Source organism: Lathamus discolor, chromosome 4, assembly GCF_037157495.1.
Source record: "Lathamus discolor isolate bLatDis1 chromosome 4, bLatDis1.hap1, whole genome shotgun sequence".
In the NCBI taxonomy this organism is placed as follows: Eukaryota; Metazoa; Chordata; class Aves; order Psittaciformes; family Psittacidae; genus Lathamus; species Lathamus discolor.
In genome coordinates, this window is record NC_088887.1 from 66,944,303 (window position 1) to 66,971,031 (window position 26,729).

At 39.4% G+C, this 26,729-nt stretch overlaps 1 protein-coding gene across 9 annotated transcripts in view; it reads right to left on the reverse strand.

Annotated features, from left to right (window-relative positions):
* NAXD (NAD(P)HX dehydratase) overlaps positions 1–26,729 on the reverse strand; it is a 50,552-nt gene that overhangs the window by 10,878 nt on the left and 12,945 nt on the right. For all 9 annotated transcript variants that reach the window (XM_065677916.1, XM_065677922.1, XM_065677917.1 and 6 more), the window contains 4 exons: positions 15,570–15,678; positions 3,333–3,383; positions 3,151–3,255; positions 2,716–2,836 (listed from right to left, as the gene is read on the reverse strand). In XM_065677916.1, the coding sequence (XP_065533988.1) occupies positions 2,716–2,836; positions 3,151–3,255; positions 3,333–3,383; positions 15,570–15,678 (386 nt within the window). The remainder of the gene's footprint in view (positions 1–2,715; positions 2,837–3,150; positions 3,256–3,332; positions 3,384–15,569; positions 15,679–26,729) is intronic.

Below are 26,729 nucleotides of genomic sequence, written 5' to 3' on the forward strand. Positions count from 1 at the left end.
ACTTCAAAGCTTGGCATCTATCAGAGTCCTAGGCATGTTATTGTCATAGCTAATTTCTCTGCCTTACTTTTAATGTGAATTTATTAAGCTTCAGCTTCCAATCATTTATTGTGCTTGTCTGCTTAAGACTACAGTTATCTGCCAACAGTAGTCCTTCACCAACACCTGTACTTCCAGCTATCAAATCACCTGATAACCTTTTCTGTCTTCAACTAACAGAAGAAAACTGTTTACTGAATTCACTACAGATTCATGAATAAAAATAACACTACAGTCACTCTAAGCTATAAAGTATTCACCAAGCCAGTCTTGCCTGTACCCTCAAAAAGCCTTCCTTTCACCACAGCCAAGAACAGAACACTAAAGCTACATAGTTAAGTTTGCAGCTTCTGATTTTCCTGGAGTGCATTAAGACTTACTCTTTTTAATTCCCACCCTTCCTCCCCCTGCTCCCCCCCATTTGTTTGGTTTTTTTTTCCAGAAACTAGGCATGCAGTATATTCCCGAAAGAGAAAGTTTAAAATTCATGTATGGAAACTCCAGTATCAACATGCTAAGTACATGAGCTCAGGCAGGAAATGTCTGAAAACAGGTACAGGTTAAGCACTATGAACAGATGATGACAATAAAAACAAAGGCAAGAGGAGTACACAGATTTTTTCATAGTATTTGATTGTGCTCAGAGGACATTAGCCTGATCCAAAGATCTGGACTTCCCTCAAACTGGAATCATGATGCATGCTGTCATAGCTGAAAAAAACTTACATAAGATCAGAAGAACAAACAGATGAAAATGTTCAGAGCAAAAAACCTGGGACAGAATTCAGGGTCAGTGACACAACATGTTCTGTGTTGTGGCACAGAGCAGGTAGTAGAATCTCCTTTCTCAACGTGATTTTGCATTTAAGCAGCTTTTAAAAGAATGATGGACAGTAACTCCCAGACCCAAAGAACATACTTATTAGAAGGAAGATGAAGTCTATAGTTTTCTGCAAAATTCTCAGGAACCTTCTTGCAAACAACAGCCCTAAAAACAGTGTAACAGACATTATAACCTGTATTAAACCTGCCAACTGCTTCTTTACAGCTCAGCAGCACTGCCTGTAATGTCTGTTATCCAGGAGAGAGAAGGCATCAGTGACAGAAGCAAAGTAACAAGAAAGCAGCCTATAGCTGGACATCAAACAACTGCTATAAAGGCACAGAACTGTTTCTATTTCAAATAAAAAAGCCACTTAACTAAGAGAAAAAAAGAGATCAGAACACAACAAAGAACAAGGTCAGAAAAAATTAAACCCAACAGAAAGCCCCCCAAAAGCACACAAGACATACATGGAACTTGTGCCACACCTGAACACCAAAAACTGAAACTGGAAAGAGGTTCAGTTGTTCCCTTTTGTTTTGAACCCTGCATGACAAGAGACAATGAAGACAGTGTCCCTTCTCTCCATCAATGGTGGGGTACACATATCTGAAGAGTAACAGCTCAGGAGGAGATCTGAGACACCAGCAGGTAATGTGCCCAATCTAAAGCACTCACCTAGTTTTCCCAACATTCATTAAAAAAGCAACAATCTTGCATAAAAAGAACATTGTTGACATAAAAACAGAGAAAGAAAATACACCACTGTGCTCTAAAGCTCTTTAGCTGGCATAAACTAGAGCCAGGTTATTTTATCTTCTGACAGAGTTCATCCTTCCTTAAGCCTGACTTGACTGTCGAAGGTTACAAACCAACTCTGCTATGGGTGCAAATGTGACAGCAGATTTCATGCAGGGCAACTTGGGTACTGTATGATCAACCCAAGTCCTTCACCATATAGGCGTAACTATATGATTTAGTATCAGTGTAGATAGATCTATCTATCCCAGCTTGCTTCACAGTCTGTTATATTATCTGTACTAATGGGGGTAACGTAGAAGGTGGCTCTGAACAAACCAGTTGTCGTATTACATCTGTTTTTCTGTTACAAAAGACTCACATGTCTCCCAGTAATGAAAAATTGACTGTATATATGAAACAGTTTGGAAGTGGCATAAACATTTATCAGAAATTAGCATTTCAAGTAATTAGAAGCAGAGCTGCTGCTTGTTATGTACGTGAAATAAAGCCACATAGTCAAAATGCAATGAAGGCACACTCATTAATTCATTTTATACTGATCACAGTAAATGATCAGTATAAAAAGCATCACACAGGCAGCTTATTTATTATTTTAACCATATGAGTGACTGGTTTAAAAAGCTGTAATGGCAATCTAGAGTTAATTTGATTTTTTTTTTAATTGTCAGGGCTAATGCACAAGTCATATTGTACATGCTGATCTACAGCCCCATGAACCTCAAGACATCTTTGTTTTTCATGCACACTGATACATGGTGAAACAACAATATTATTCTGCACCAATTTAGCAATGACATAGACCATTTCACCTAAGGATTTTAAAACAGTTCAAAGATTGAAAAATCAGTATCTCAATACCTGTGTAATATAAAAGATAAGTTACACCCATTTAAGTAAGAAATAAAATCAGCAACCTTTTTTTTTTCAGCAAGTAAGTCGCACTCTTAAAATATCAATTCACACAAATCATCTAAATGTGACCCGCAAAGCCACCCCTCCCATTCAATCTTCACAGAGTACTGTCCAACCACTGGACTGAAAGCAAGCAAAACAAAACAATCATATTGCTGAAATCAAACGGCTTCACTTACCTTTCTCTCCATCTGAAATAAGATCTCTTTCTCCCTTTTGAACAACTGTCAAATTCCCCATAGCTTGGCTGAGTCTTAATACACATCCATGATGATCACTACTGTCTACGGGGTCTCTAAGCTACAACACAAGAATACAATACACAGTACATATTTTACTACTAGAACAACATATTCTAACACCTGCTACTTCATCATATGTATGGGGGAAGAAACAAAAAGCAGTACTATCAGTCTCTCCAGGTATTTTTTTCCTATACCCATTGCAGTGCCAAAAAGTATATAAGAAAAAGTCTTCTGTAAAACCCCAGAGAATGTTTATTCTGCATATAAGAAACAGCACAAAATGTTCAAGCCAGTAATAAGTTGTTTATTTTTAAGGACTAAAAGACTGAACTTGCATGTACTTAAATATAAAAAAGGAAAATTGCTCACCATGGCTTCATACAGTCTACTAAACTCCATATAGTTTGGAGTAAGAATAGCTCGCTGGTAGCCTTGAATTAGGGAAGGCTGCTGGGAGATAAGCCACAGTCCATCCTGCAACAACCAGTAAGAACATTTACTTAATGGATTCTTATATATCAAGTCACTGACTGAATCAAGAAAATACTTACAGCATCGATAATGATAGGAATTCCTTTCACTTTTGATTTTTCTATGATATTCTGCAAAAAAATGAAGACAACTTTAAGGTGCTTGTTAATTTAAATCTCTTACAATCCAAACCAAATTCACATAATAAATCTTACCATGTAAGTTGTTTATACAAAGCAAAAATTTAAAACAATCAGTTATATTCTGCAAACTAATGTAAAACATCCTGGTATCAACTGGTAATTTTACAACTACATCGTTCTCTCCCTGGTTCAAGTATAAGCAGTGTCAAGAGGGGTTCCATAACTGACGCCTTAGTGTTGCTATGCAAACAAGCAAGCTATCTTACTCACTCTCCCTTCTGCAGAAGGCATGTAATGCCAACATCAGTCACACACAGTAAATATGCATCTCCAATTAAAAAAATAAGAATAAATACAGGTGAGTGTTGCCATGATATAAATCTACAAATAACTATAATATTTGTGTGCATGCACAAACAAACAACCCGAGACAAGCAGTACATAAGACATGTCACTTCACTCATGGTCCTGGAGGTTTTATACTTTCAAAACAAAACCAAGGTGGGCCATTCAACAGACCAGTGGCAGAACTGTTTTTTCAGCAAGCAGCATCTACTAGCAGACTGTCTGCCCTTGTCCTGTTCTCTCTCCTAACTGAACAGTGGCAACAACTGATACTCAAGTTTTTTTAATGAGCAATGGCTGACAGTCAAGTTTTTTGAATGCTGGTCATTATCAACTTGTCTTTGAAGCTGGAGAGTTCATCTTTTTCCTGTAGAAGATAACAGAGGATGGTATCCATCCAAAAGTCTAATTAGTTTTGAATGTTATTAAGCTCTTGAGTTTAGCTGTCATATGGCACTGAGCTCCACAGGTTAGCAATTACGTAAGAAACAAGGAAGCAGCTTTTAATGAATGTTCACAGTATTGAACATCCTTCTGTTCTTGTATTGTGGTCAAAATAAATACTGCCCACCTCACTTCCTGCAAATTATTTATTATGGAATATGCACATCTTCACAAACTCATTCCTACTTGATTCTGATTTTTCCAATACCAGTAGAAATCCTTCCCTTCTGTTTTTAAATGGACCAGAACTTAGAGCAGTGTGCTTCAGCCTAACACTGCTTTTGTTTGTTTGAGGACTGTTCACACATTGGAAGCGTGAGAGTGATACACTACCTGCTGCTCCAAGCTTGAGGGCTTGTCTCAACACACCGCTGCAGCTACATTAGAAGCTGCTACAGAATAAAACCGTTTCCATGACACACATACATGCCTGCACAAGCCTCAGCTTGAGCTGTGTGTCACAGACTGACTGCCCACCCTCCTTGGGATCCCAAGGGAACAAGCACCAGAAGTTTCCTCCTACATCCACGTCCCTGGATAATTCTGAACCAATTGCAGATTTTACACAACTCATGCCATTCAACTGCTACTCAACTATTCAAGTTTATGAATAACTATATTTAACAGCTGTGCAAGGATGGAATCTTAAAGCATACCTACAATTAGCTGTGCCATACTGAAAATCACAGAGCCTTACTTTCAAAGCTTTTAAGAAATTTACGAGACAGAGTCATTTCTTTATTCATTAACTTTAATCTGCACAGATGTACATAGCTCAGTTTTTCTTCACAGAAGCTGTACTGCTTTGCCCCTGCTGAGTTAAGTTCATTAACAATTGTGTTTAATTTGATTCGCTTGGTTATAACAAAATAAGGCTGTTGATCTAGCAAGCAGGTTTATGGTTTGTTGTTTTTTGTATAAATTAGTATTATACATCCAACAGCCCAATTATTTTTGAACCACACTAAGCTCTTCTGATTAGCTATCTTACTGCTACCTACTGAGCCCCAGAGGTTAACAGGATAGCATGTAAGAAAGCATTGAGATCATTCTCCCCCAATTTTTGAAGATATAAATACCATTTACTGCAACCTCATTTTCTAACTGCTTTTAATTAGAATATTCTTGTACATTAGCAGCATCACCAAACTCCTTCAGTACTTAAACCGATTACTGCTCCACTTCCCACTAACATGAATCACCAGTTTATTCTAGTATGTCAACTTTAGTAAACCAGTCTTTCATGACACTTCAGTTTTTAAAGCCATAAAAGATTTCCCCAACAGATTCCTTAAGGAAATCTGAGGGAAGACACAGAATCACCAAAGTCCTTACCCTTTCAAATCATACTCTTAAATGTATTACGAGCAACCAAAGGAACTTCTGTTCCTGAAACAGTTAATGTCTGGCTGTTGCTGTTACTGTTTTACATCTTTTCATGTTTCCTCGTAACTATCATTTTAACTACTGGCTAGAATTTCACTTTTTGTCTGTATGTATCTGTAACAACATGCTAAATCAAGAATCCTGAAGATCCATTATCCACCAAAAGGATGCAAGTACAGGAAAAAAACCTAAAAGGTGGAAGTTACAAAGCATGAAAGTATATGTACAAGTAAATAGCTTCTGGAAGACTGAAACACTGGTACTATCCAGAGAAACAAGGCATTTCTTCCTAATAACGTTCTGTGTTCCTGCCACTCCAGCATGTCTTCCGCAATCCTGAGACATTTGACCTCTGAAGAGAAATTTCATCTTGCTAAGTAAAACCTACTGGCAAAGCAACATCCATTGTGTGCTGAGTCTCTGAGGTATAAGTTCCTAATCTAACATTGTTGAGTGATGTTTGCTTTTTTTTTTTTCCTCTCTCTCCTTATAGAACAAAGGATCAGGGGATAAAAAGTCCTTTGTCTTACTTAGAAACCTCATTTCTGTTAAAAAACCAAACAAAAAAAAAAAAAAAAACCCACACAAAAAACCCGACAGCTAAACAAATGAAAAAATCACCCAACTCAGAAAACTACCCTGATTATTTTCCTTTCCTCTTCTTTAAACTCAGACAGAAGCTGCCTGGAGACAGACAGGGAACCTCATAGAGGAAGTTCTGTGGAGGGTAATTGGTAATCTGGCAACCATAGTAAAGCAGAAGCAGACAACCACCCATGTGAAGCACACAACATTCACTGGAGAACCTGTGTCCCCTATCGATTGTGGACAGGACCCACCTCACCTGCTGCCATTTAAAGGTCAAATAGCTGGCCACTGGAGAGAAATTCATCCTACACAGCTTAGGCACCACACTTAGGGTGGGATCAATCACCAACAGACATATCTGCCTTTCCTCAGCTATCACAGAGAGAACAGAGACACTTTACTGCTTTATTTTTAGACACCAAGAACGAGGAGTGATTAAGCACACTTTTAAACACTCTATTACTAGAGATACTGTATTAAAAAGAAACCCAAAATAAGTGAGTCGCGTAAGAGGTGTTTACAGCAATAATGGCAACATCCTCTATTCAGAGTATTTTGTTCCTGGAAGCAAAAATCAATTTTCAGCTGAACCCATATCTCAATACTTGGCATGGACTTTCCTGGTTAATACTTGTAGCATACAGAAGAATCTTCACTGTCAATTACACAATTAATACAGCTCAAGACTAACTCCACTTTCACACCAAAACTTACTTAACGGTTTCTGATAGGATTCTATGTATGAGCAAGAACCATCTGTTCAGTTTTATCCAATGTAACAATTATTTATATGGGAAAGGATTTGGAAGAGAACACTGCCAATTAAAATTACTAAGAAATGATACTGGACTCACAGGGCAAACTTAGCACCTAGTCACAAAACAGAGAGATCAATGAGGAGGAGAACAGCGACACATTGCTGTCACCCAGCTTGATGACCTACAGCCACAGCAGTTAGCTAAGATACTGAAGACTGAAATTTGGGTACTTCCTCTACAATATTCAGAGTCAGACCCACATTTCAGTCTCCTACCTTTCATGTAGAGAGTTCTAATAAGGGGGTGTGGGCAGTCCCTTGGTAGAGATGTTCTGCTTCATATCAGTTGGTTGAATACTTGGTGGCTCTCTGAAACAGTGGCTCTACAGCCCACATTTGGATGTGAAAAGGGAAACAGGATCCAGCCTGCTGTGATTAACATCAGTGATGATGAACCGTACTAGAACAAATCTGTAACAAGAGCTTCCTCTCCAAACAACTGAAAAGCTCAGTTTAAGTTTCTACCCTAATTAAGCCAAAGAGGAAATGACCTGGGATTCACACATCCTATGAAGGTGTTGTATATGGGACAACTTCCCACACAGTTATCATTTGTTAGCAGCACCAAATACTTGACATTTAGGAATGTCCAAAATAGTATTTCAGTGATTTTGCAATTTTTGGTGGAGGTGGTTGAGGGGAGGAGAGCCAGAAGGGGGTGAAATTAACCTGAATCTACTCCTACTCTACTCTTGAAACACAAAATTGCCTGAAAAATCTTTGTCCTCTGACTGGGCATCCAGGATTTGTATGCAAGCAGCCTACTCAGAAAGAACTGAAAAAGTTGTGTCACAGCTGAAACCAGTGCTCTATCTGGGTAAAGGTAACCCTTTACTGCAATTAGGAAAACTTACAAAGTAAGTGCAAAGAATTTTTGTGTTTTAATTTATTATTTTATCATGGAAGCTATTCCTTGAAATGTAATGCATTGATTTTAGTAAATAACTGCACTCTGTCCCAACTTTCACATGGGAATTTTAAAATAGATTCCCAAAGCCAAATTCTATTTCTTTATGGGGGAAAAACACCCAAAACACCACAAAAACAAACCAAAAGAAAACAGAAAACTCATCCCACTGCAACCAGACTACCACATACATTAAATCAGAAACAATTCAGGCTGGAAAGGATTACAGGAGAACATATGTTGAAGGGACAAGTGTGCTGAAGGAGAGCACAGTAATACAGAAAAACATTACGCAATTTATCCATTTGATACCCTGCAGCTGTGCTATGAAACACAAGGTTCACCTGCACTAACACGGAAATCCAGGACTCTTGCACACTTCCATAATTATTATGGAAAACGGGAATGGGCCAAAATGAGCCAGTGCAAAACTCTGGCTGCAAAAAACAGCTAGGAGGGGAATGGAGGGAACACGTGAGGGAGGAATAAATTGCTATGGAACTCCTCCTAAGTACTATCAAAGGATATCTAATCAGCCATGAAGTCTTCATAGAGCAGCCACCCTGAGGCACCAGAAGCATCCACATCACAGCCTTTTGCAAAACTCTGCAGTCAGCCTGGACTTCTCCACCCAAGCCCATGAGCCAGCAATAACACACATATCCTATTTACTCTGCCTGTAGACAATAGCATACAAGGTGGTTCCCCACAGCTCCTTGGAGAAGACAATTATGTACAGTTTTGCCCACACCTGACCTGGATACATTTCTCAGCTTTTTTAATTAGATGTGGATTAGTTGCAGAATGCCTGCAATGACTTTCAATCTAATTATTAGTTGTAGCACTATTTCTGTTCTTACTGGTGAACTCGTTTGGTTTACCTGCACAATAACTTCAGCATTTGATGTTTGCAAAGGGAAGAATCAGGAAATTAGAGCCAGTCATTTTAGTAAAGGACAATGAAATAAACAGAAAACCACGACAACAGCATATATAAAGCAACATCTGTCCCACAACAGTAATTGATTTTCATAAAGGATGCATCACAATGTCATCTTTCTACCTTGCACAGTTTACTTCACTGACACCAGCAACAGACACTGTATTTCCCAGGTCCCTTCAAGAGTCATGTCTTGGCCTAGTCTTTGCAAAATTCCTTATCTATGTTCTCAAAAAGAAGTTCAAGCTTCTGCATGCCATGATACTAGATAGCACGGACCATGATGACATCCAAACATTTTAGGTAGCAGTATAACCTTGCCTTCAGTGTACTCTACTGCAATCTGCAAATGCCAAGTATGTAATTACATACTCTGGTTTGGTAGAAACAGTCAAATGTGCATAACATGGCACTGGTTACATCTCATAACACCTTAAAGTATCAAAAAGCTGTGGCAGCCCCTTTTATGAAAGAACCCTCTACTGAAAGTTAGGATCAGAAACTTCTATTGAAATGCCCCCTATAATTGCTTGTATTTTCCACACGGATGCTGCTCTCACACAACAATTCTGAATCCACAGTTCTGTCTGGAACAAAGAGATAAAAGGGAAGAAACAGCAGAATTTTCCCTGTAAATGCTGCAGCTGGAAGTATTTCTGCACACTCCTCCTCCAAAGTGCCCAGGAGGCACAAATATGTTCCACCCCAACACACTGCAAATCAATTCCCACAAATAGGCACTGAAAGCCCTAGGAAGCATTTCTGCATTCCTTGCTTCAAGTCTGGATAAATGCAGAGTTAGCAGGGACTGAGCTGCAATAGAGGTCAGGATGCAGCTCTGCAGCAGAGATGCTTGGAAAATGGCCTTGACAAGCGTAAGTTTGTAATCTTGCACAGCTTGAGGTAGGCAAATATCCCAAGCACAGGCTTGTGCTCAAGGCCATACATAGTCAGGGCTGGCAGGGGACAAGGGGAGAAGTTTTCCTTTTATTCCCCAAATAAAAAAAATATTTTGTATTTGATACAGAAGGTTTTGAAAAATCATTAAAAAAAATGGAGTTCCACTGTTTAAGATTTTTCACATTACAGCTGTATTTTCAGTATCTGTTTTGGGGTTCTCTTTATTTATCTATTTACTCACTGGTGGAAACACGCAGTGAACTCAAACCTGATTTCCTTCATTCCTATGAACTGATCCAAGAACTCACCCTCCTTTCAGATCTCAGCAAAGACAATCAAAATCTTACTTTGTGAACAAGATTCATATAAATCACCTTTAACTAGCCTAATTGCCTGAGATTTACTTCATATATCCCTGTATGCATAACTACCACTAGTTCATTAATCAGTCCACTAAGTTCACAAATCTCACATAAGAAACGATCACCATTTGTACTATTTGAATTAAGAGTCACCTAACAGCAACAAACATCCTTTCTCTGAAACACATAAGCTTCTTTGTGTCATGGTTTATGCTCCGTTCAATTTAACCAGGTCTTTTGCCTTTTAACTGTAGTACTACATGCTAGACTCTGTTTCCTAAAACAGATTTTTCAGGTGCACAAGTAAATACTTAATTTAATCCAGGCAGAGGGTGATAAGGACTCTAAAGAGTACCCCACTATATCATCAAGCACAGTAAGTGCTTTGGGAAGTGCTAAAAGCTGTTGTTACAACCAAAAAAGCTGAAGATGCTGTACATGCCAGCTAATCAAAACTGTTCCATTCTACATTACAAATAATAAAAAGAGAGAATGATCCACTTGTAGATTCCCCCCTCTGAATTCAAAGCAGATCCCTTGCTGTCAAACTTGGAGGAAAATTGCAGTTTTCCCTAAACACATCCAAATCCAGTTAAGCAATAATCCTGTTTATTCCAAAGTAAAAAATCTAAACCAGAAAAAAGACACAAAGCTTTCTCATGCTGTCTCATCCACTGAAGGATTGCACTCAGAAAGCAAATTCTAGGAGGTTCCCAATTTACCATTGATTATGTTAATGTTGGACCTGGCTTAAGATACTCATGGTCAGCTGCTGGGGTTTTGTCTTAAAACAAATAAACATAAACTGAAAATGAACTCTGGAATTTATCGCTGCCAATTTCTTTTTTACCATTTCTAGCTGAATGTGCTCAGAAAGAGTTGAAAAGGTATCCAATTCCAGCATGTTGCTTACAAATGCTTACAAGTATCAAAATGAAGTTAAACAACAATATAAGCCTATAAACAGAAAGCAAATAAACATCCCACTTCACTGTGAATGACTTTCATCAAGATCCATTACATACATTAGAAAACAAATTCTGCTTGCAAGCTGCATAAACCTGTATTTAAGGTCCTGCTAGCGTATTTGCAAAAACTGTTTTTCTAATCAAGAGATTTGCAAGGAAGCCACAGAATACTAACAGTTCTTAGCACAAACAGCAGTAGTTCTTAGCACAAGAAGAGGATCTCTCTGTGTCAAGCTGGCTCTCCCAAACTTTATCCACATCAGTACCAGCATCAGAAAAGAACTGCATACTATCCCAGAAAATGCTACACCTTAGGTGAAGAGGTCCACAAATTCTGACACTCATTGGGCTGTTTGAAAGCAATGAAGCTTGGCTACTGAGAGTGCAGTTTTTCCCTGGATACCACCTGTGCTATGTGCATCAATATTGGGGATAGGGTGAGGGCTGAGAAAAATACGGTTTACACACAGATTCTCACAGCGGGTGCATGTACATGTGCATGTGCATGTACATGTGCATATGCATGTGCAGTATCACAGGCATAAGACCCTGTCTCCCTCATCCCATCTAGCTGAGGGCTCAGACAGAAAGTGGCATGTCCTTGTTACTACTTCACTTCTCTATGAACTGCTAAATACCCACAGCAAGAACCTCCAGAGGACTTTCCAGAGGGTATGAACAGGGCAAGAAGCAAATGCATGTGACACACACTGAAGAATTCTGTTTCTGGTAAAATTCTTCTGCTAACTTGAGTTACCCCAAAGAGAGACACATCCTGTTGTTCATATTCATACTTGGTAGTAGGTCCCATGGACAATACTACTATCTACCAACTGCAGCATTAACCTGGGATGCTTCTCAGGTGTCTTAGACTTGCTATAAAAAGAACCCAGGGGGCTGCTCAGATACCAAGAAGAAAATGCTTCTCAAGGCCCAGAGCAGCAGATTTAACTTTGCCAGACTGCTACAACAAAAGGTGGCTCTGTATTCTGTAGTCCTCTTGATCTTGCAAAAAACAGTGCAGATAGCGTAATGAAGCACCTGGTCCTGTTCTCACAATTTATCAGGGCTGTGAAGTGTTGCCCAAATCGTAAATGCATGAGGCTTGAAAGGGGTGGGGGGGGAGTTATTCCAACTGACCAAACACAGAAACGCTGAGAACTCAGTTGAGGTGGAACCAGAATCCACCTGAAACAGACAATTTCAAATGGGCTCTGTCTGGGCACCTGAGGAAAAGCTCTTGATAGCACAGACAAGAATTCCCCTACTTCCAAGTCTCATGCTACAAGAAAAATCAGATCAGTTTAAGATCAGAAGTGCAAACATCCCTCAAATGTCTGAATGAAGAACACTGTGGTGGGTAGATATTATAGGGACGTAATATTGCTGCTGTGTGAAAAAAGAACATCCAATATCTTTGCAAATAAACTGCTTCTAAACACTGGCAGAGGACATTAACAGGGTCCTTGGCCTTGCTTCCACATGGCAGCTAAACTCTTTCTCAACAGTCTAAACCACCACCAGCAGCATTATCAGCTGAGATGAACTTGGAGAGGTAATGGTACTACCATTTCTGGCCAGAATCAATCATCGACACTGAAAGAGGAAAAACAGATGGCCCGATGTTGTCTACAAGAAGTTCCACACCAAACGTGGTAACAGCATTTTGGAAGTTGGAAGCAGAATGGGGAGCAGGGATGCTTCAATCTGCACACTCCAGAGCTGAGAAGGCGAGGAGAAATATGTTTTTGTCCCCTTCTCTGAAGAGAAATAGATAGCATGGATTGTTTATTTGCTCCAGAGTTGGAGGGTGCAACCAGGCCAAGACTAGGATAGCCACATCTACATAGGATCCAGCTGCACAGCTATTAGGACCCAACAAATGCTTGCTTTCAGAGATTCTCTTGAAGCTCCTGGTCCTGCAAACCCATGGCTAGAAAGTTCTGACAGATCATCAGCCCTAACCCAGGCAACTGAGGAACAGCATGTGAGGGTTTGGCACAGACCCACACAAGTGACATATGAGAAAGGGGTATAACTTGTAGAGCGGCTTCCTGTAACAGAGCTTGTAGATGGAATTACAGCCAAATCCAGACAATCACAAGAAGCTAGCAAGCACATAGTCAAAGACTACCACTATGCTCTGAAGGGAATAAAAAAAATATTCAAAGGAAACTGATCACAAGGTGCTTTTTTTTTTTCCATCAGACTGTTCAAAAGAAGCTAAAATGCCACAGTGCATACACTGCAGGCATCAAGTATAAGACAAGGTGGTGACATAGTCAAGATGCCGAGGAAGTAAAGCATTCTTTGACCTGGAGAGAGAAGATGCACCATCTAGTCAACAAGTACTCAGGCTATAAAATATAAATTATATAATTCACTAGAACACTGTCCATGGGCTCTATACCAAAATTTGCAGGTTACTGCATTAATATCTTCATTTCTCAAGGCTCAGAAGAGGAAAGCATCCCCAGCACATGACTGTTTGGACAAGGACATTCATTGGCAGTGTGCTGGCACAATACTAACAAGAACTGACATAAGAACAGCATCAAAGAGGTGACAGACCACTACACCTCAGCACTTTAATGGGGCAGGAGGAGGAAGAGGGGAAGCTCTCTCCCCTCATCACTGCCAAGCTGATACAAAAACCTGACCAAAATGCAGACACTAATCTACATCTCAGCCCTGTGTTCATACGACAGCATGCTTAGGTTAGCTTAAAGAGACAACTGAAAATTATATACCAAGCCAGCCTCCTATAAAAGTTAAAAATAGCAATGCCATCATCTCTTGCTTTTTTTCTTGAAGGTGAAGAGGAATACAAAGCTTAAAACTCACTGCTGAAGCAAGGACAGACTCAGCCTTTCCTCAGAACAGAGAAGCACCAGTCTTCCCCAAGAAGGCAACCAGGGTTCACTTGTCCCCAGTTACATGTTAAAAACCAACACTGGGTAACTAATGAACACTTGCATACTTACAACAAAGACAAAGAACTTGAGTTTTAACATGACTTGAAATTAATAAGGTCAGATCCACAGCTCATACAAATGTGGCCTGATATTTTAGCATGAAGTAACTTCCAAACACATTGTCTTCATTGGCTGGGTTTGTTTCTTTAACTTTAAGCCAGCTCACAGGAGACAGCCAGGCTGAAGTAAAAATATGCTTGTAATTTACTAATAAAACAAAATTATTTTTAGCAATGATGGGAAAAAAAAATAAAATACAATCAAGGACTCTTCCAGATAAATCTGTAATACAGACACTGACAGATAGTTGTAAAGCCCAGCTGGAATTCTGATACAAAAGAAGCTTATGTTAGATAATTAGATATTCTAAATTAATCCTTCTTTTGTTTAAAGTTGTTTTCCTTTAGAAAAAATAAAAAAAACAAACCACACCCAAGAATAAAAGAAAAATTACTGCTCAAAATTTTTTCAGTAAAAAGAATTTTTTAGAAGCTTTCAAAAAAGAATAAAATTGCTGTTGAAATTTTCCATTCACAATAGAATTTGATTTCTTGATCAGCTGTAATAAACTTCTTTTTCCTTTCTTTCTGAATCCACACTCTTTATAATTTTGCACCCCTATATGATAAACCAAACGTCTCTTGGAAGCAGGAAGAGAATTAGAGAAGCTAGAATTAGAGAGCTCCAACAGCAGCTTTCACTAACAAAGGCCCAGCAAACCCACCCTCCATAGCTCTCAAGGTATTCTAAACTACTTGGATAGAATGGCCTCCAGCCTCTTGCCTCCTGATTTTGCAATTTCCCTGTGTAACTATCAACATTTCTGTAAATTATATTAATTTCACCTGTTAGTACCACTGATTCAGTACTAACTTCTCAGGAAAAAAAGTTAAAATTGTACAAAATAAGGTTGACATTAGACTGAAAGATATACTTTGAACATAAAAAGAGGTGTTGACAGTAATACATCATCTGGAAGATGGTGTAAGTACATATTATTTAGAGTACAGAACTATCTAAGCTTCTGTTTTCAGCTCTCCACTAAGGCTTGGCAGAAAATAGGACTACCTCTTTACCCAGGGTAGAAATCTGCAACATTTTATAATTGAGAGTATTACTGATTATTGCAAGAGGGCACAGCCCCTGTTCTTCGGTACCTTGCCTGGTAAAGTTGTTGAATATGGTTCTGAAAATCAGGAACTCAAATTCATATTTATGTTCTCACAGTACAAGTGCTTTGCACTTAAGAAAACACGGAGCTCTTTATCTAGAGATGCCAACATCTATTTCTTAATTAGCAACTTTCACAATCAAACCAAAAGCAAATCAAAACAACCATATGGGTGCCTAAAATTCAGAGTGATGCTTACAGTTTCATAAAGAAGACTGTGACTAACAGCTGTAATTTTAAGTCAACAATATTTTATTAAATCTTATTTAGTAACCCTATCAAAACTATTTGGGTAATCATGTAAAAGAGATTAAATTGGTTAATAAAATGCAACATAAAGATACAGAATAAAACATCAGTATGCACATTACCTTAGCATTCTCAAGTAGAACTTCATCTCTACCTAAGCCAGGTCCTATGACAACTGAGTGCAGTCGTGGTAACCACTTTTCCACTTCATGGACAGCATTGGGACTATCACTAAATGGAAATGGGGTAAAAAAAGACAAATTTTAAAAGGCTTCATTTTAGTATTTGCAGAATCTGAGTTTAAGACGCAAGATAGGAAATATCTCTATCTTCAGTGTCAGGCAATTTTATCCTCCAAACTACCAAAACTCTGTGACCCAGGAAATTTGGAATGATTGTCCAAATAGCTAAAATGAAACATTTCTCTTGATTCATTCCTTAGGGGATACTACATAAAAATGAAGAGGTAATGACAAGTATCCACCATGGCTGTTACAAAATAAAAAGCAAAGCACGAAACCACCAATTCTTACAGTCTGTCACAATTCCCTGTTTAATGCTTCTTTGCAGAGATTATACCTTGGAGAGAAATCCACCATCTCACAAGTATATACTGCAGCTTGCTGGAAATGATGCAATTATTTATCACCCTGCATAGCAAAATGATAAATCTACTCCTATACTTTTTTGTCAGTTGCTTCATAAGCATTTGTTCCAATTGAATTACAGCCAAACTGTCCCCTTTCCTCAAAGGGCAACAGAAGAATCAAGCTATTCAGGAAAGGTATTATCTGCTTGTAATGCTTAAGATTTCTGTAGCATCCAGGTTTTGTCTACATTGGAAAAATGATGAGAAAATCCACTGCCAGATATAGCAGCTACAATACAGCATTCAGCTGCTAACCAGAGCTGTTTATTTTGTTCTCATCCATTTTGGTGTGCAAATAGGTCAGAATACTTTGAAAGCGCTGCCCAACGATGTCAGTTAATCCTTATGGACAGTAAGAGGGAAAATTTAGACTTCCTCCCTTCCTCCCTCCCTCTGACATAAGCGATGACAATAAATGAACATTTTAATGGGAGCATTGGGGAATGAAAGTCCCTATTGGCTAAGCAAGGAGATACCATTTGACAGCATTTCTCAGACCATTTTGAGCTTGCAATACTTCAACAAAGCTCTATTATTACAGATGAAAGCCCTTGCATGTTTTTCATAACCAACAGCTGTACTGATAGGACACACCACTTGGGAACAAGTGTTTAGCCGGCGTCTGGCAGAATCAGCAAATTCCACAATGATTTCTGCAAGTGGCGGGCAGGAGCCTTTGCAGCTGCACAGAGAGAGGTGGCCCGCTCAAGGCCACAGGGATGCAGTGCCTCGCGCCTGGCAGCGACCCAGCACCCCTCTATTGACAATGGACAATGGCTGCTTCAGAAATCCCCGGCTGCAGCAGCGCCGGCCCCCAAAAGGCTCCCGGTGCTGACACCACAGAACAGCTCTGTCACAACAAGGCTTTCGGGTGAAAGTGATGACCCGCTGCAAGGGCAAGGGATACAATGATCCATGTGAGGACATCAATCCTCGAGAGGACATCAGTGCCCCTTAAGCAGTTCCCTAGTTAGCAAGCTGAAGCTGAATTTCCATTTGAACAACATAGCTCCCTCCCTTCTCCTCTAACTCATAAGGAAACCATATTAGCTTGAGAATTGCCAAACAGCTCACTACAACTATTTGTTGTCCCTGCATAACCACCTCTCAGTTTATGATTTAGATATAGGCTGGAAAGAAAAAATGTTCAAAAAAATATTTAAAGTACTATTAAAAAAAAAAAAAAGCCAGTTCTTTTATACATGGCAGGTTGAACATGTGAAAAACTGTCTGTGAGCCAGGCTCTAATAAAACGTCACCATTTCTGAACACAGACTACTTTTTATTTACATGCTGAAACTGATTTTTTTCTCTAGAAGAGCAATATGTGTCTCAAAAAAATATGTATCTTAAATATCTCATATATATCTAAGTATCATACAGCTGTAGGAATACTGTTATATACATAAGGATGTTTGAACGAATTGGATTCAAAATACCTTCGGATGGTGGAAGCCAAACACAGTAAATAAATGTTCCATTAAACATAAGCTAAGAACAGAGCCATGATAACTGCTCCGCTCTTGAATAAATTTCAAATAATCTCAAGGTAGAAAGCTTGCCAATTTATTTATTTTCAGGACTGAAATAAGATAACTTTCTTTCCAACGCAATTGATAATGTGCACTCTTCAAAACAAAGCCATCTCTTGGGAAATGAACAGTCCAACATTAAGCCACTCCTGCATACTTTGCCTCTGGTAATAATAAAACCCTACTGTAGTGCTTTTTATCTTCAAAGCATTTTACAAACATTACGTTCACATAACTCCTTTGCAACTTCACATCAAGAAGCAACACAAGGCATATGAAGGGCCAAGAGATTTAAAACAGTGATAATGACTATTACATTGCAAAATCAGCTATAAAAACACGCTGTAAAGTAACTGATGGATTTTGATTTTTCATGAAGAAAGCAGAACAAATACTGCCTCAGAGAAGCATCGTGCCAACTTCACTTCAAGATACTCGATGTTCACAACTGCTGTGGCTATCCACCTAAGGACATCTTACAAATAACTTGTACCTACAGCTTCTCTGAGAGTGGAAAGGCTATTGTGTCATCTTGCAGTTTATTTCCACACACAGACATCAAAGTAGTAGCATTTTAAAGCTGATGGGGTACAAATGATCAACACACAACATTCTTCAGGAGTGTCACCTTGAATATTCCTGACCATGGGATTTTGCATGGAGACGGAAACTCTTTTAGTTCTTAACAGCTACAGTCTATACACATCATTTAAGCATGCCCAGGAGAGTTCTCTGACACTGATCTCAGCTGGCCTGTTCCATTTCTACACCTTCAGGATTCAGAGCAGGTAACACTCAAGCTGCCTACCTGGACCACAGTAATTCCTCACCAGCAGAAGAAGTTTTTCAGAGAGGCTACTGGGTATGGGCAAAAAATGATGCCAAGTATTGTGTGGATAATACGCACAGAACACAAGACATGTCCTCAGCTGTTCATTGCGTGCTATACTCACACAAGTAATGTTGTAAATTTTCTTGTCTGATTCCAAACCTGATTTCAAACCTTTCCATTTAGTTATCACCTGCACCGTACAATTGCAATTAGCATTGCATTTTTTTAAAATGCAAGGGTCTAGAGAGGTATGAGGTACGAAGAAGACATCCCCTTGATCAAAAGAGATGGAATCTTCAGGCTTTGATAGAAAGGGATCAAGTAAGAATCAATTTTGCCTTTACAGGTGAAGAGCCATACAATATGTGACTTGGCTTTTCTCCAAAACAGAAATCACAAATGCTATACTCCTACTCCAAGGCACAAAGCTAATACTAATATAAAGAGGAATCAGAAAAGAAAACAGCATTTGAATTTCTGAAAAGAGGGTAAAAACCTTTGAGAGAGACTGTGATAAACTGAAAGTCAGGGATATCCCAAAATAAAGCAAGCGTTTTTGGAAGGTGATGGGGCAAGAGACTGGGAAACAGTCTAGTTCTCCCATCATTTGAAAATACAAACTGCACCACAAACATATATAACAGGAATAATTTGGGAAGCTGAATATGAGTAACACCTGTAAACATGGAGAGTGAAAGACAGTATCATTATGCAGATGTGTGCACTTAAGGACCACAGCTGCAGATTTGCAGGGAATGCACAGATCTTCAAACGGGTACTCAACTTCCAGCTAACCACTATGTGTTTGTTACGTGACATATTATCAGATGCCATTCTGATTAAAATCTAGATGATGACAGCGCACTGTTGTTCAGTCTAGCAACCAACCAACGTCCCTCCAAACCCCAAAAGCTTCCTCAAAGTCTCAGCTGGAAATCAATTGATAAAGCTCCGACTGCATACGGGAAAGAAGTACCACAGGATAAACACCTAAACAACAACTGTGAGACAATGTAATTACTAATACGGAAAACCAAAGGAGCGTCTCATACCTGTGAAGTTCAGTAGATAAGGAAGAGTCTTACACTAATGACAACAATCATTCAATCAACTTTACATCCATTAACCAAAGCAGATCTAAACAAACAAGCAAGCATACAGGCAGTCTCACAGCAGGGCGCACTGTGAAAAAGGACCCCACTGATGTTCTACCTGATCAGCTTTCCTTGGCTATTAGTGAGAGGTAGGAGAAAGGGATAAAGCTTCACACAGCAGAGGCTAAGAAGACTGTGAGCTCCTGGGAAGACAGACACAGCAGCTTTATCACTTGCCTTCCCTGAAGCCCCTGTGCAGGCAGCACCAAGGTATGGTGTTCAGTACCTTGCATGTTTCTCTTTTTGCTCTTCTCTGCCTCCACAATGTATTGAGAAAAGTGCTTTCCATGACAAAATCTAGAAAAATTCTTCAAATTAAACAGCAGTAGATCTCTGAAATGGTAACAACTTTTCTTTGTTAATTATTGCCAAATTAAAAGCAATATGCCATGAAAAAAAATCCTCATCTTGACACATCAATTATTTTTGCATACAGGATCAGCACTGGCTTGGTTATAGTGCTTACAGCAGTAGTTGCTGCTTCACTACTTCACAGTCTCATTGTTGCCTCTTAATGCACAACCTCACAGTCTTTCATAATCCCTTTCAGTTTTGAAAAGCTAACATAGAAAATAAAAACTTTAAGTCAAACTTCTTAATCTTCAGGAATCTTCTGTTTTTCACTATCACTTGATATAGATCAAGATAAAACACAGTTCTCTAGATCTTCGTCTTGGTGAAAATTGATGTAAGAACCTTTCCAAAATCAACAAAAAGCCCTCAAAAATATGGTGGCTACTGCCCTAATATCACCTAGGGTTTCTAAACATCTTCCAGAGCAGTTTGGAACAGATATTAGTGCCATCTGTTTGAAAGTCTGTCTTAGGCTGGTCACTGTCCATAGCGGGAAGACAGTTGTCAGCTAGGGCCTGAAATGCCACTCCCCTCACCAGCCCACCAAAACAAGACAACTTTGCTGTAGACTGCATTTGATTCAAAGACTGGCTTTCACCCATGATCAAAAACCACCATGGCAACAACTTTAAATTATTACAGAAAGTGTTAAACACAGCAGCTTTCCTCATAAGGATGAATGACAGTTACTGTCACTGCCTTCCAGAGGAGGGAAGGGACCAAGGGTGATAAGGTGCAGCCTTGTCAAATTTTTCATGGAAAAAAATATGAAGTCAGCATGGATGTAACTGGGAGCTACAGGAATAACAGATAAGCGTGAATGACAGGGCAGACAGCAGGCAGCAGGACCACAGCTCTTCATGTGTTTCAGGCAGAGCTGGAACCACCTTAGTAATCAGAGATGTGTCCTGGACATCACAAAATGCCCATCAGTGGGATATCCTGCTAAAGAAGGACACAGGACACAACCAAAACCACCATCAGCTGATCAACTATGTGGATTCTTGCTGGCCAGTGAATTCAAATTCTGCTCGTTTTCTGTGCACATTTGGCATGACTGAGGCAACTCCAAGTGCATTAAAATGTATCGTTGCAAATATGTTACGTAAATTCAGACAAAGCCACCGTAAGTGGGCGGTTTCAAAAGCCAACCTAGAGTGTTGTCTTCACAGACAGAAAAAAGTCTCCAATCTGAGGTTTGGTTTTCTTTGTCCGAGCACTGCAGGTAATTATATTAATGTGAATCAAATGTTAGACCTGCTGACATTTAGATCCTATAATGTTATACAGTAGGTCAAAAGAGAGAAAGGACATATAATACTGAGCTCTAGCATTTAAGGGGTTATCTCAGAAAGCTGATTATTAACTATTGTGGTAAACCTCGAATAAAGTCATTATTGGAAACTGGGTAAATAAGATAGGGAGAGAGATTATTCTGGAAAGGTTAGGTCAAAGGAACTAAAAGGCAAAACCAAACAATGCAAAACATGTTTGAGCATAAAATTAAACTAATTCCACATTCCAAGAGCAGCTGTATTTGCCAATGTTTAAATCATCATTCTTGCAAATTAACTCCGAATTTCCAGAAGTCTAAAGGCTTGAGGAAACTCCTTCTAGCCCCATGTACAGATCTGGAAATAACTTACTCTTTAGAAACTCATTGATCCCATTTACCAACTCATGAGTGTCTCACTGAGCATCCCAATCAGGTAGAGCAAATCTCAGGGACAGCACAGAGGCATGAAGTTGGCTGAATGTAATTAGAGATAAAAAAAAAAAATTGTATTTAACAAATTTAGTACATTCTAATGCTCCCAAAAAAGTTTATGAGATGCAATGGTCATCTTCATCTACCAGGCTGTTGGAAGATCTTTCAACAGTGTGTCATCTGTCAGTGCTGGGTAGACAATACTTACTTTTCTGCTACAATCTGATTAAATGACAGGTAAGAAAATGAAAGAAAAATTAAGATCCTAATGAGAAAGGGACTGAATATTTTCAAATCAAGTGTTCCTTTTTAGCCACTGAATAAGTTAATTTAGACACCAGAAGTGAACCTGGTAGGCCTCGTCTGAATATTATCAACACAACAACGCAACAAAAAGAACAGCAACCCATGATCCAGAAGCGCAGCTGTCACAAGTTAATAGCAGGAGCCTGCTCTTGATATGCAGACACCACAGTCTTTACTTGCTCCATATTCTGCCTTCAAGGAAGCAAGTGTGTGAACGACCCACTAAGGTATGCATTTAAAAAAAAAGTGCCGTATCATATTTTTACATAATAATATTGATGACAAAACCCAAAATATTTTCCACAGCTGCTATTTGTGGACAGCAGACTCTCAATTAGGTATCAGATCTTCTGTTTCACTAGGAACTGGATTCTCAAAATATTACATGCATCAGAGCCAACACAAAAATGAACTCAAATGCATTATACAAATGGTGTCAGCTCTCCCATGCAGAGCAGAGCCTCTCACATCCTGTGAGGAAGAGCCCCAAAAGAGGAGAAGGTATTGCTTGACTATTTTCTGAGATTTCTCACACAGACGTCACAACAGCACTCAAGGTTCACCTTATCTAGCCTTGTAAAGATACCACAGGTATCAGCACAATCATTTTTACACCCTGCACTTAGATATAACCAAACATTTAAAGCAGTTGTACTGTTTTCACCTCAATCACATTACCAATGCATGTTATGATAATCCCCCCCTCCCCCAAAGTATAATGATAACCAAATGTCTTGACCTCGTATTTTCCAAGTTCATTGTCCTGCACTTAGCTGTAACAGTTATTTTTCGCTGTTAACAGTTATTTTCTTCCTTCTTAGTAGCTGGTGCAGTGCTGTGGTTTTGGCTTTAATCTGAGAACAATGCTGATAACACACTGATGTTTTAGTTGTTGCTCAGTATGTTTACTCTGATCAAGGACTTTTAGTCTCATGCTCTGCCAGTGAGGAGGGGCGTAAGAAGCTGGGAAGGAGCAGAGACAGGACACCTGACCCAAACTAGCCAAAAGGGTATTTCATACCACAGCACGCCAGGCCCAGTATATAAACCAACGGGAGTTATCTGGAAGGCCCAGATCACTGCTTGGATCAGGCTGAGTATCAGTCTGCAGGTGGTGAGCAATTTTACTGTACATTACCTGTGTCTATCGGGTTTTTTTTCCTTCCTTTTTTATATATTCTCTCCCCTTTTCCCCTTATCATTATTAGTAGTAATAGTAGTAGTCTTGTATTACACTTATTTGACTGTTCTTATCTCACCTCATGGGATTTACATTCTTGTGATTATCCTCCCCATCCCGCCATGAGCAGGGGAGGAAGAAGGCAGGGGGCAAGTGAGCGGCTGTGTGGTTCCAAGTTACTGGCTGGGCTTAAACCACGACATTTGTGCAAGTGGTCTTGTCCTATTAATACTTCTTGTGAACTGACGTGGTAGGTAGAATCTGTCAAATAGTCTTCCAAACAGACTGCAGTCAACCAAAACTTGTGACTTTAAAACTGACAGGATGAAGTTCAGATGACAACGTAATTACCCTCAGAATGAAACAGACTTAAAATGTCCCTATAAAAACTAATGCACTTTTTTTTCTTAAATGTTAAAATCAAAACAAAGTGACAATTTTTTATCACATCAGTATTCCTCTCTGGTTTACACTCAACTCTTAAGGCACAGATGATAGTTCAATCAATACCCAGAAGGCTACAGCACTTCAAATCAGCTGTGGACAAAGAACAAAATAAAATAAGCATCAGTCTAAATATCTGCTTTGCAAAGATGAAAAAAAAAAAAAAGACCCTAAAACCTTAAATAACAACAAATAACACAAAAGCAAATCCCAAGCATACCTGCCTCTGCCTTCACTCCAACTCAAGAATGCTTAAACACCAAAGAAATCTAATCCTGCTGTCAAATCACAGCAGTATGGCAAGTGTTCAGAAGGATGAATTTGGCCAGGATCTAACTGGAGTAAAACTCTCCTACACACATATACATCTCTTTCAACATATCAGAAAGCAGCAAGAATAGCAGCACTCCCTGCAGTGATGCTAAAAATCTTTGGCTACTTACTGCATTTTGAGGAGGTCACAAAACCTCTGTTACTATCACCTGGGATAAGGCACTCTGCAACAACAGGGAGGAAGAAAAGGACTACAGCAGGGAGCCAATACACCTCCTGTCCACTATTCATTCTTCAGCAAAGAAGCAGCAGCTTTTTGCCAAGAAAGCCAGACACTGGCAATACATCTATACAGTACTGCATGACAGGATTAGGAACAGTTTAAGTATACTTCTCTGAGTCAGCATATACAAACTGACCTTTAGCTCTTCTTAAGTACCTAGGGGAAAAAACCAAAACAAGACAAACCCAAACTCCAAGAACTCCTTAATGTGATTCCTAGATAGGCTGCTATCTAAATGAGGTTTGGGAGAGATATCACAAAATTCGTGCCTGCATCTTCTCTGCAGGTGTAATAGGGATTCGGAAGCCAAGTAACTTGGGAGGCATCTTTTCGATAATCTATGCTTTCTCCTTAACTTTCCCCAGTGACAAGAATTCTTGCGCTTCTTCCAGCAGTTGAGTCAAAAGAGAGGTTAGTCACATGTTACACAGAAGAGGTGTTTAATCACTATCCTTAGCTAACACAACTAAAAGGTATGAGCTTCCTCCCACAAAGAAATACTAGTTTTGAATCTCCTCTCCACATAATGAACTAGGAAAAGCCAAAAATCTTAAGATTGTTCCTGGGCTTGCTTTAGTAAGACAGCTGGCACTGGTTGAAAGCGTACAAGTAACTTATCAGGAGCTCATTATCCATGATTCACTTTCATGATATTTTTCAAATCGTCAAAACATAGACAAAATACAGTAAAACTAGATAAATTATGTTCCAGCAACCCTGATCTAAGCTAAGCTTCTTAATTACTGGTAACTGCCCTCAACACACAGGCCAGCCTTGTGCAAATTTCCTACTCAGTTATTTTTATTTCAAACTGAAAAGAATAGTATTTTTAAAATCCAACCCAAACCTCAAACTCTGCAATTAACTGTAAGCCCTTCAGTAATTCTGGCAATCTCTCCTAGTCCATACAGACCCACAGATACAACCAGCTGGGAGGAAAGCATTAGATCTAAATCCATACCTAGTTCAAGGGTGGCTTTTTTTGGAGATAATGGAAAAATTACGTGACTTTCCCAGAACCACAAGAAATTAATGACCAAACATCTCATTCTACTTCTCTGATAAAACTGGAGATCAAGGAATATATCAACTGTTGACTCTACAAATTATCTGACAACCAGGTTACAAGTGAACTGCTCAGTAGTACCTCAATCTTTCCTGCTCTACAGAGGAAGAAAAACTCTGTAAGATTATCAAAAAGTCCTGGAAGAGGAGAGTGTAACACAACAGATTTATACTCTCTTCTTTTAAAATATAACCAGCTATGTTCGTATAGGTCATTTTAACACTGATCATTCACCTGTCAAGACAGAATAAACTAACCCAACAAAGTATTCAAGAATCCTATTCAACCTGACCTGAGCCAAGGTATTAACATGGGGAGTATGAAAAAGCCCCTGAAAACTGCTCTCCAGAAAGTTCTCAACACTAATGTAAGAAAGTATATACATGTCTACAGCAGAAATCCACACAGGAACTACAATAAAACTTTATAAGATGCAAAAGCTAAGTTTTATCTTGTATTTGTGTAGAGTTTACAGTAGGAGCATGTTAACTGAGAAAACAGAAATGTAGCACAAACCAGGGGTAGGGGTGAGAAAAGCAAGGCAGCTGTGACCAGACTTGGTATACTCCACTATTCAGAAGACCTAACTTCTGCAATACACACTATTCGCTTCTCTACAGGAAAGCAAAACCAATCAGCACAAATACTGAACCAGTCAGCTGTCAGTTTTTAATTAATGCTTTCATTAATACCAAGTGATCATGGAAGGAGTCATAATGCATTTGGCAGAATCCCTGAGAAAAAAAAGGAAAAGCTACTATTTCTAATATTGACTGTTCATGGCCCCTAGACACACAACTATCATTATTCAGCTCAGGTGGTGAGGATGCACAGAGACAGGTGCTGAAGCTTTGTCTTTCCAGATCCCAGGCTGCTCCCTTACCTTCACTCTCAGGAACACAAAATGAAGGCATGCGAGAAAAAACACAGAGAAAGCTACGTTATGGGTGTCCCAAGCACTGGATGTTACACCAAGAGGAATCCCAGGATGGTCTGCAGTTGGGGCCACATGGAATTGCCCTGGCAATGCTGCAAGATGGCTGCTCATTTTCATAACCCTCCTTCTGCAATCCTACTCAATTCTTCCCACATAACGTTCCTCTTATCCTTGAAGTGACAGGCATTTGCCAAGGACCTGAAACGCAACAGTGCGACTTCTAGCTCTCACATACCTTAGCTACTCGTGCCATCAAAGATCTGTGACAGCAGCTCTAACGAGCCCTCACGTTCAGGGGGCGGCAGCAGAAAAAGAGCATGATCTTTCCTTGAGGTGATCCCCCGTGAGCTGAAGGCAGCAGTGAAAGGTAGTGGCAGCCAAGTCACGGAGGAGATGATAAAATGTCAGACTCCTGGCAGTACAAAATGGCAGCTGAACCCTGGCAAAATGCCAAGCTGTTCAGTGAGTTGAGGAGTACACTGTACCATAATTTTGATTAGCATAGTAAGAGAGCAGTACAACAGCTACCTAGTTACTCTGGAGGGTCATGGAGAAATCATAACA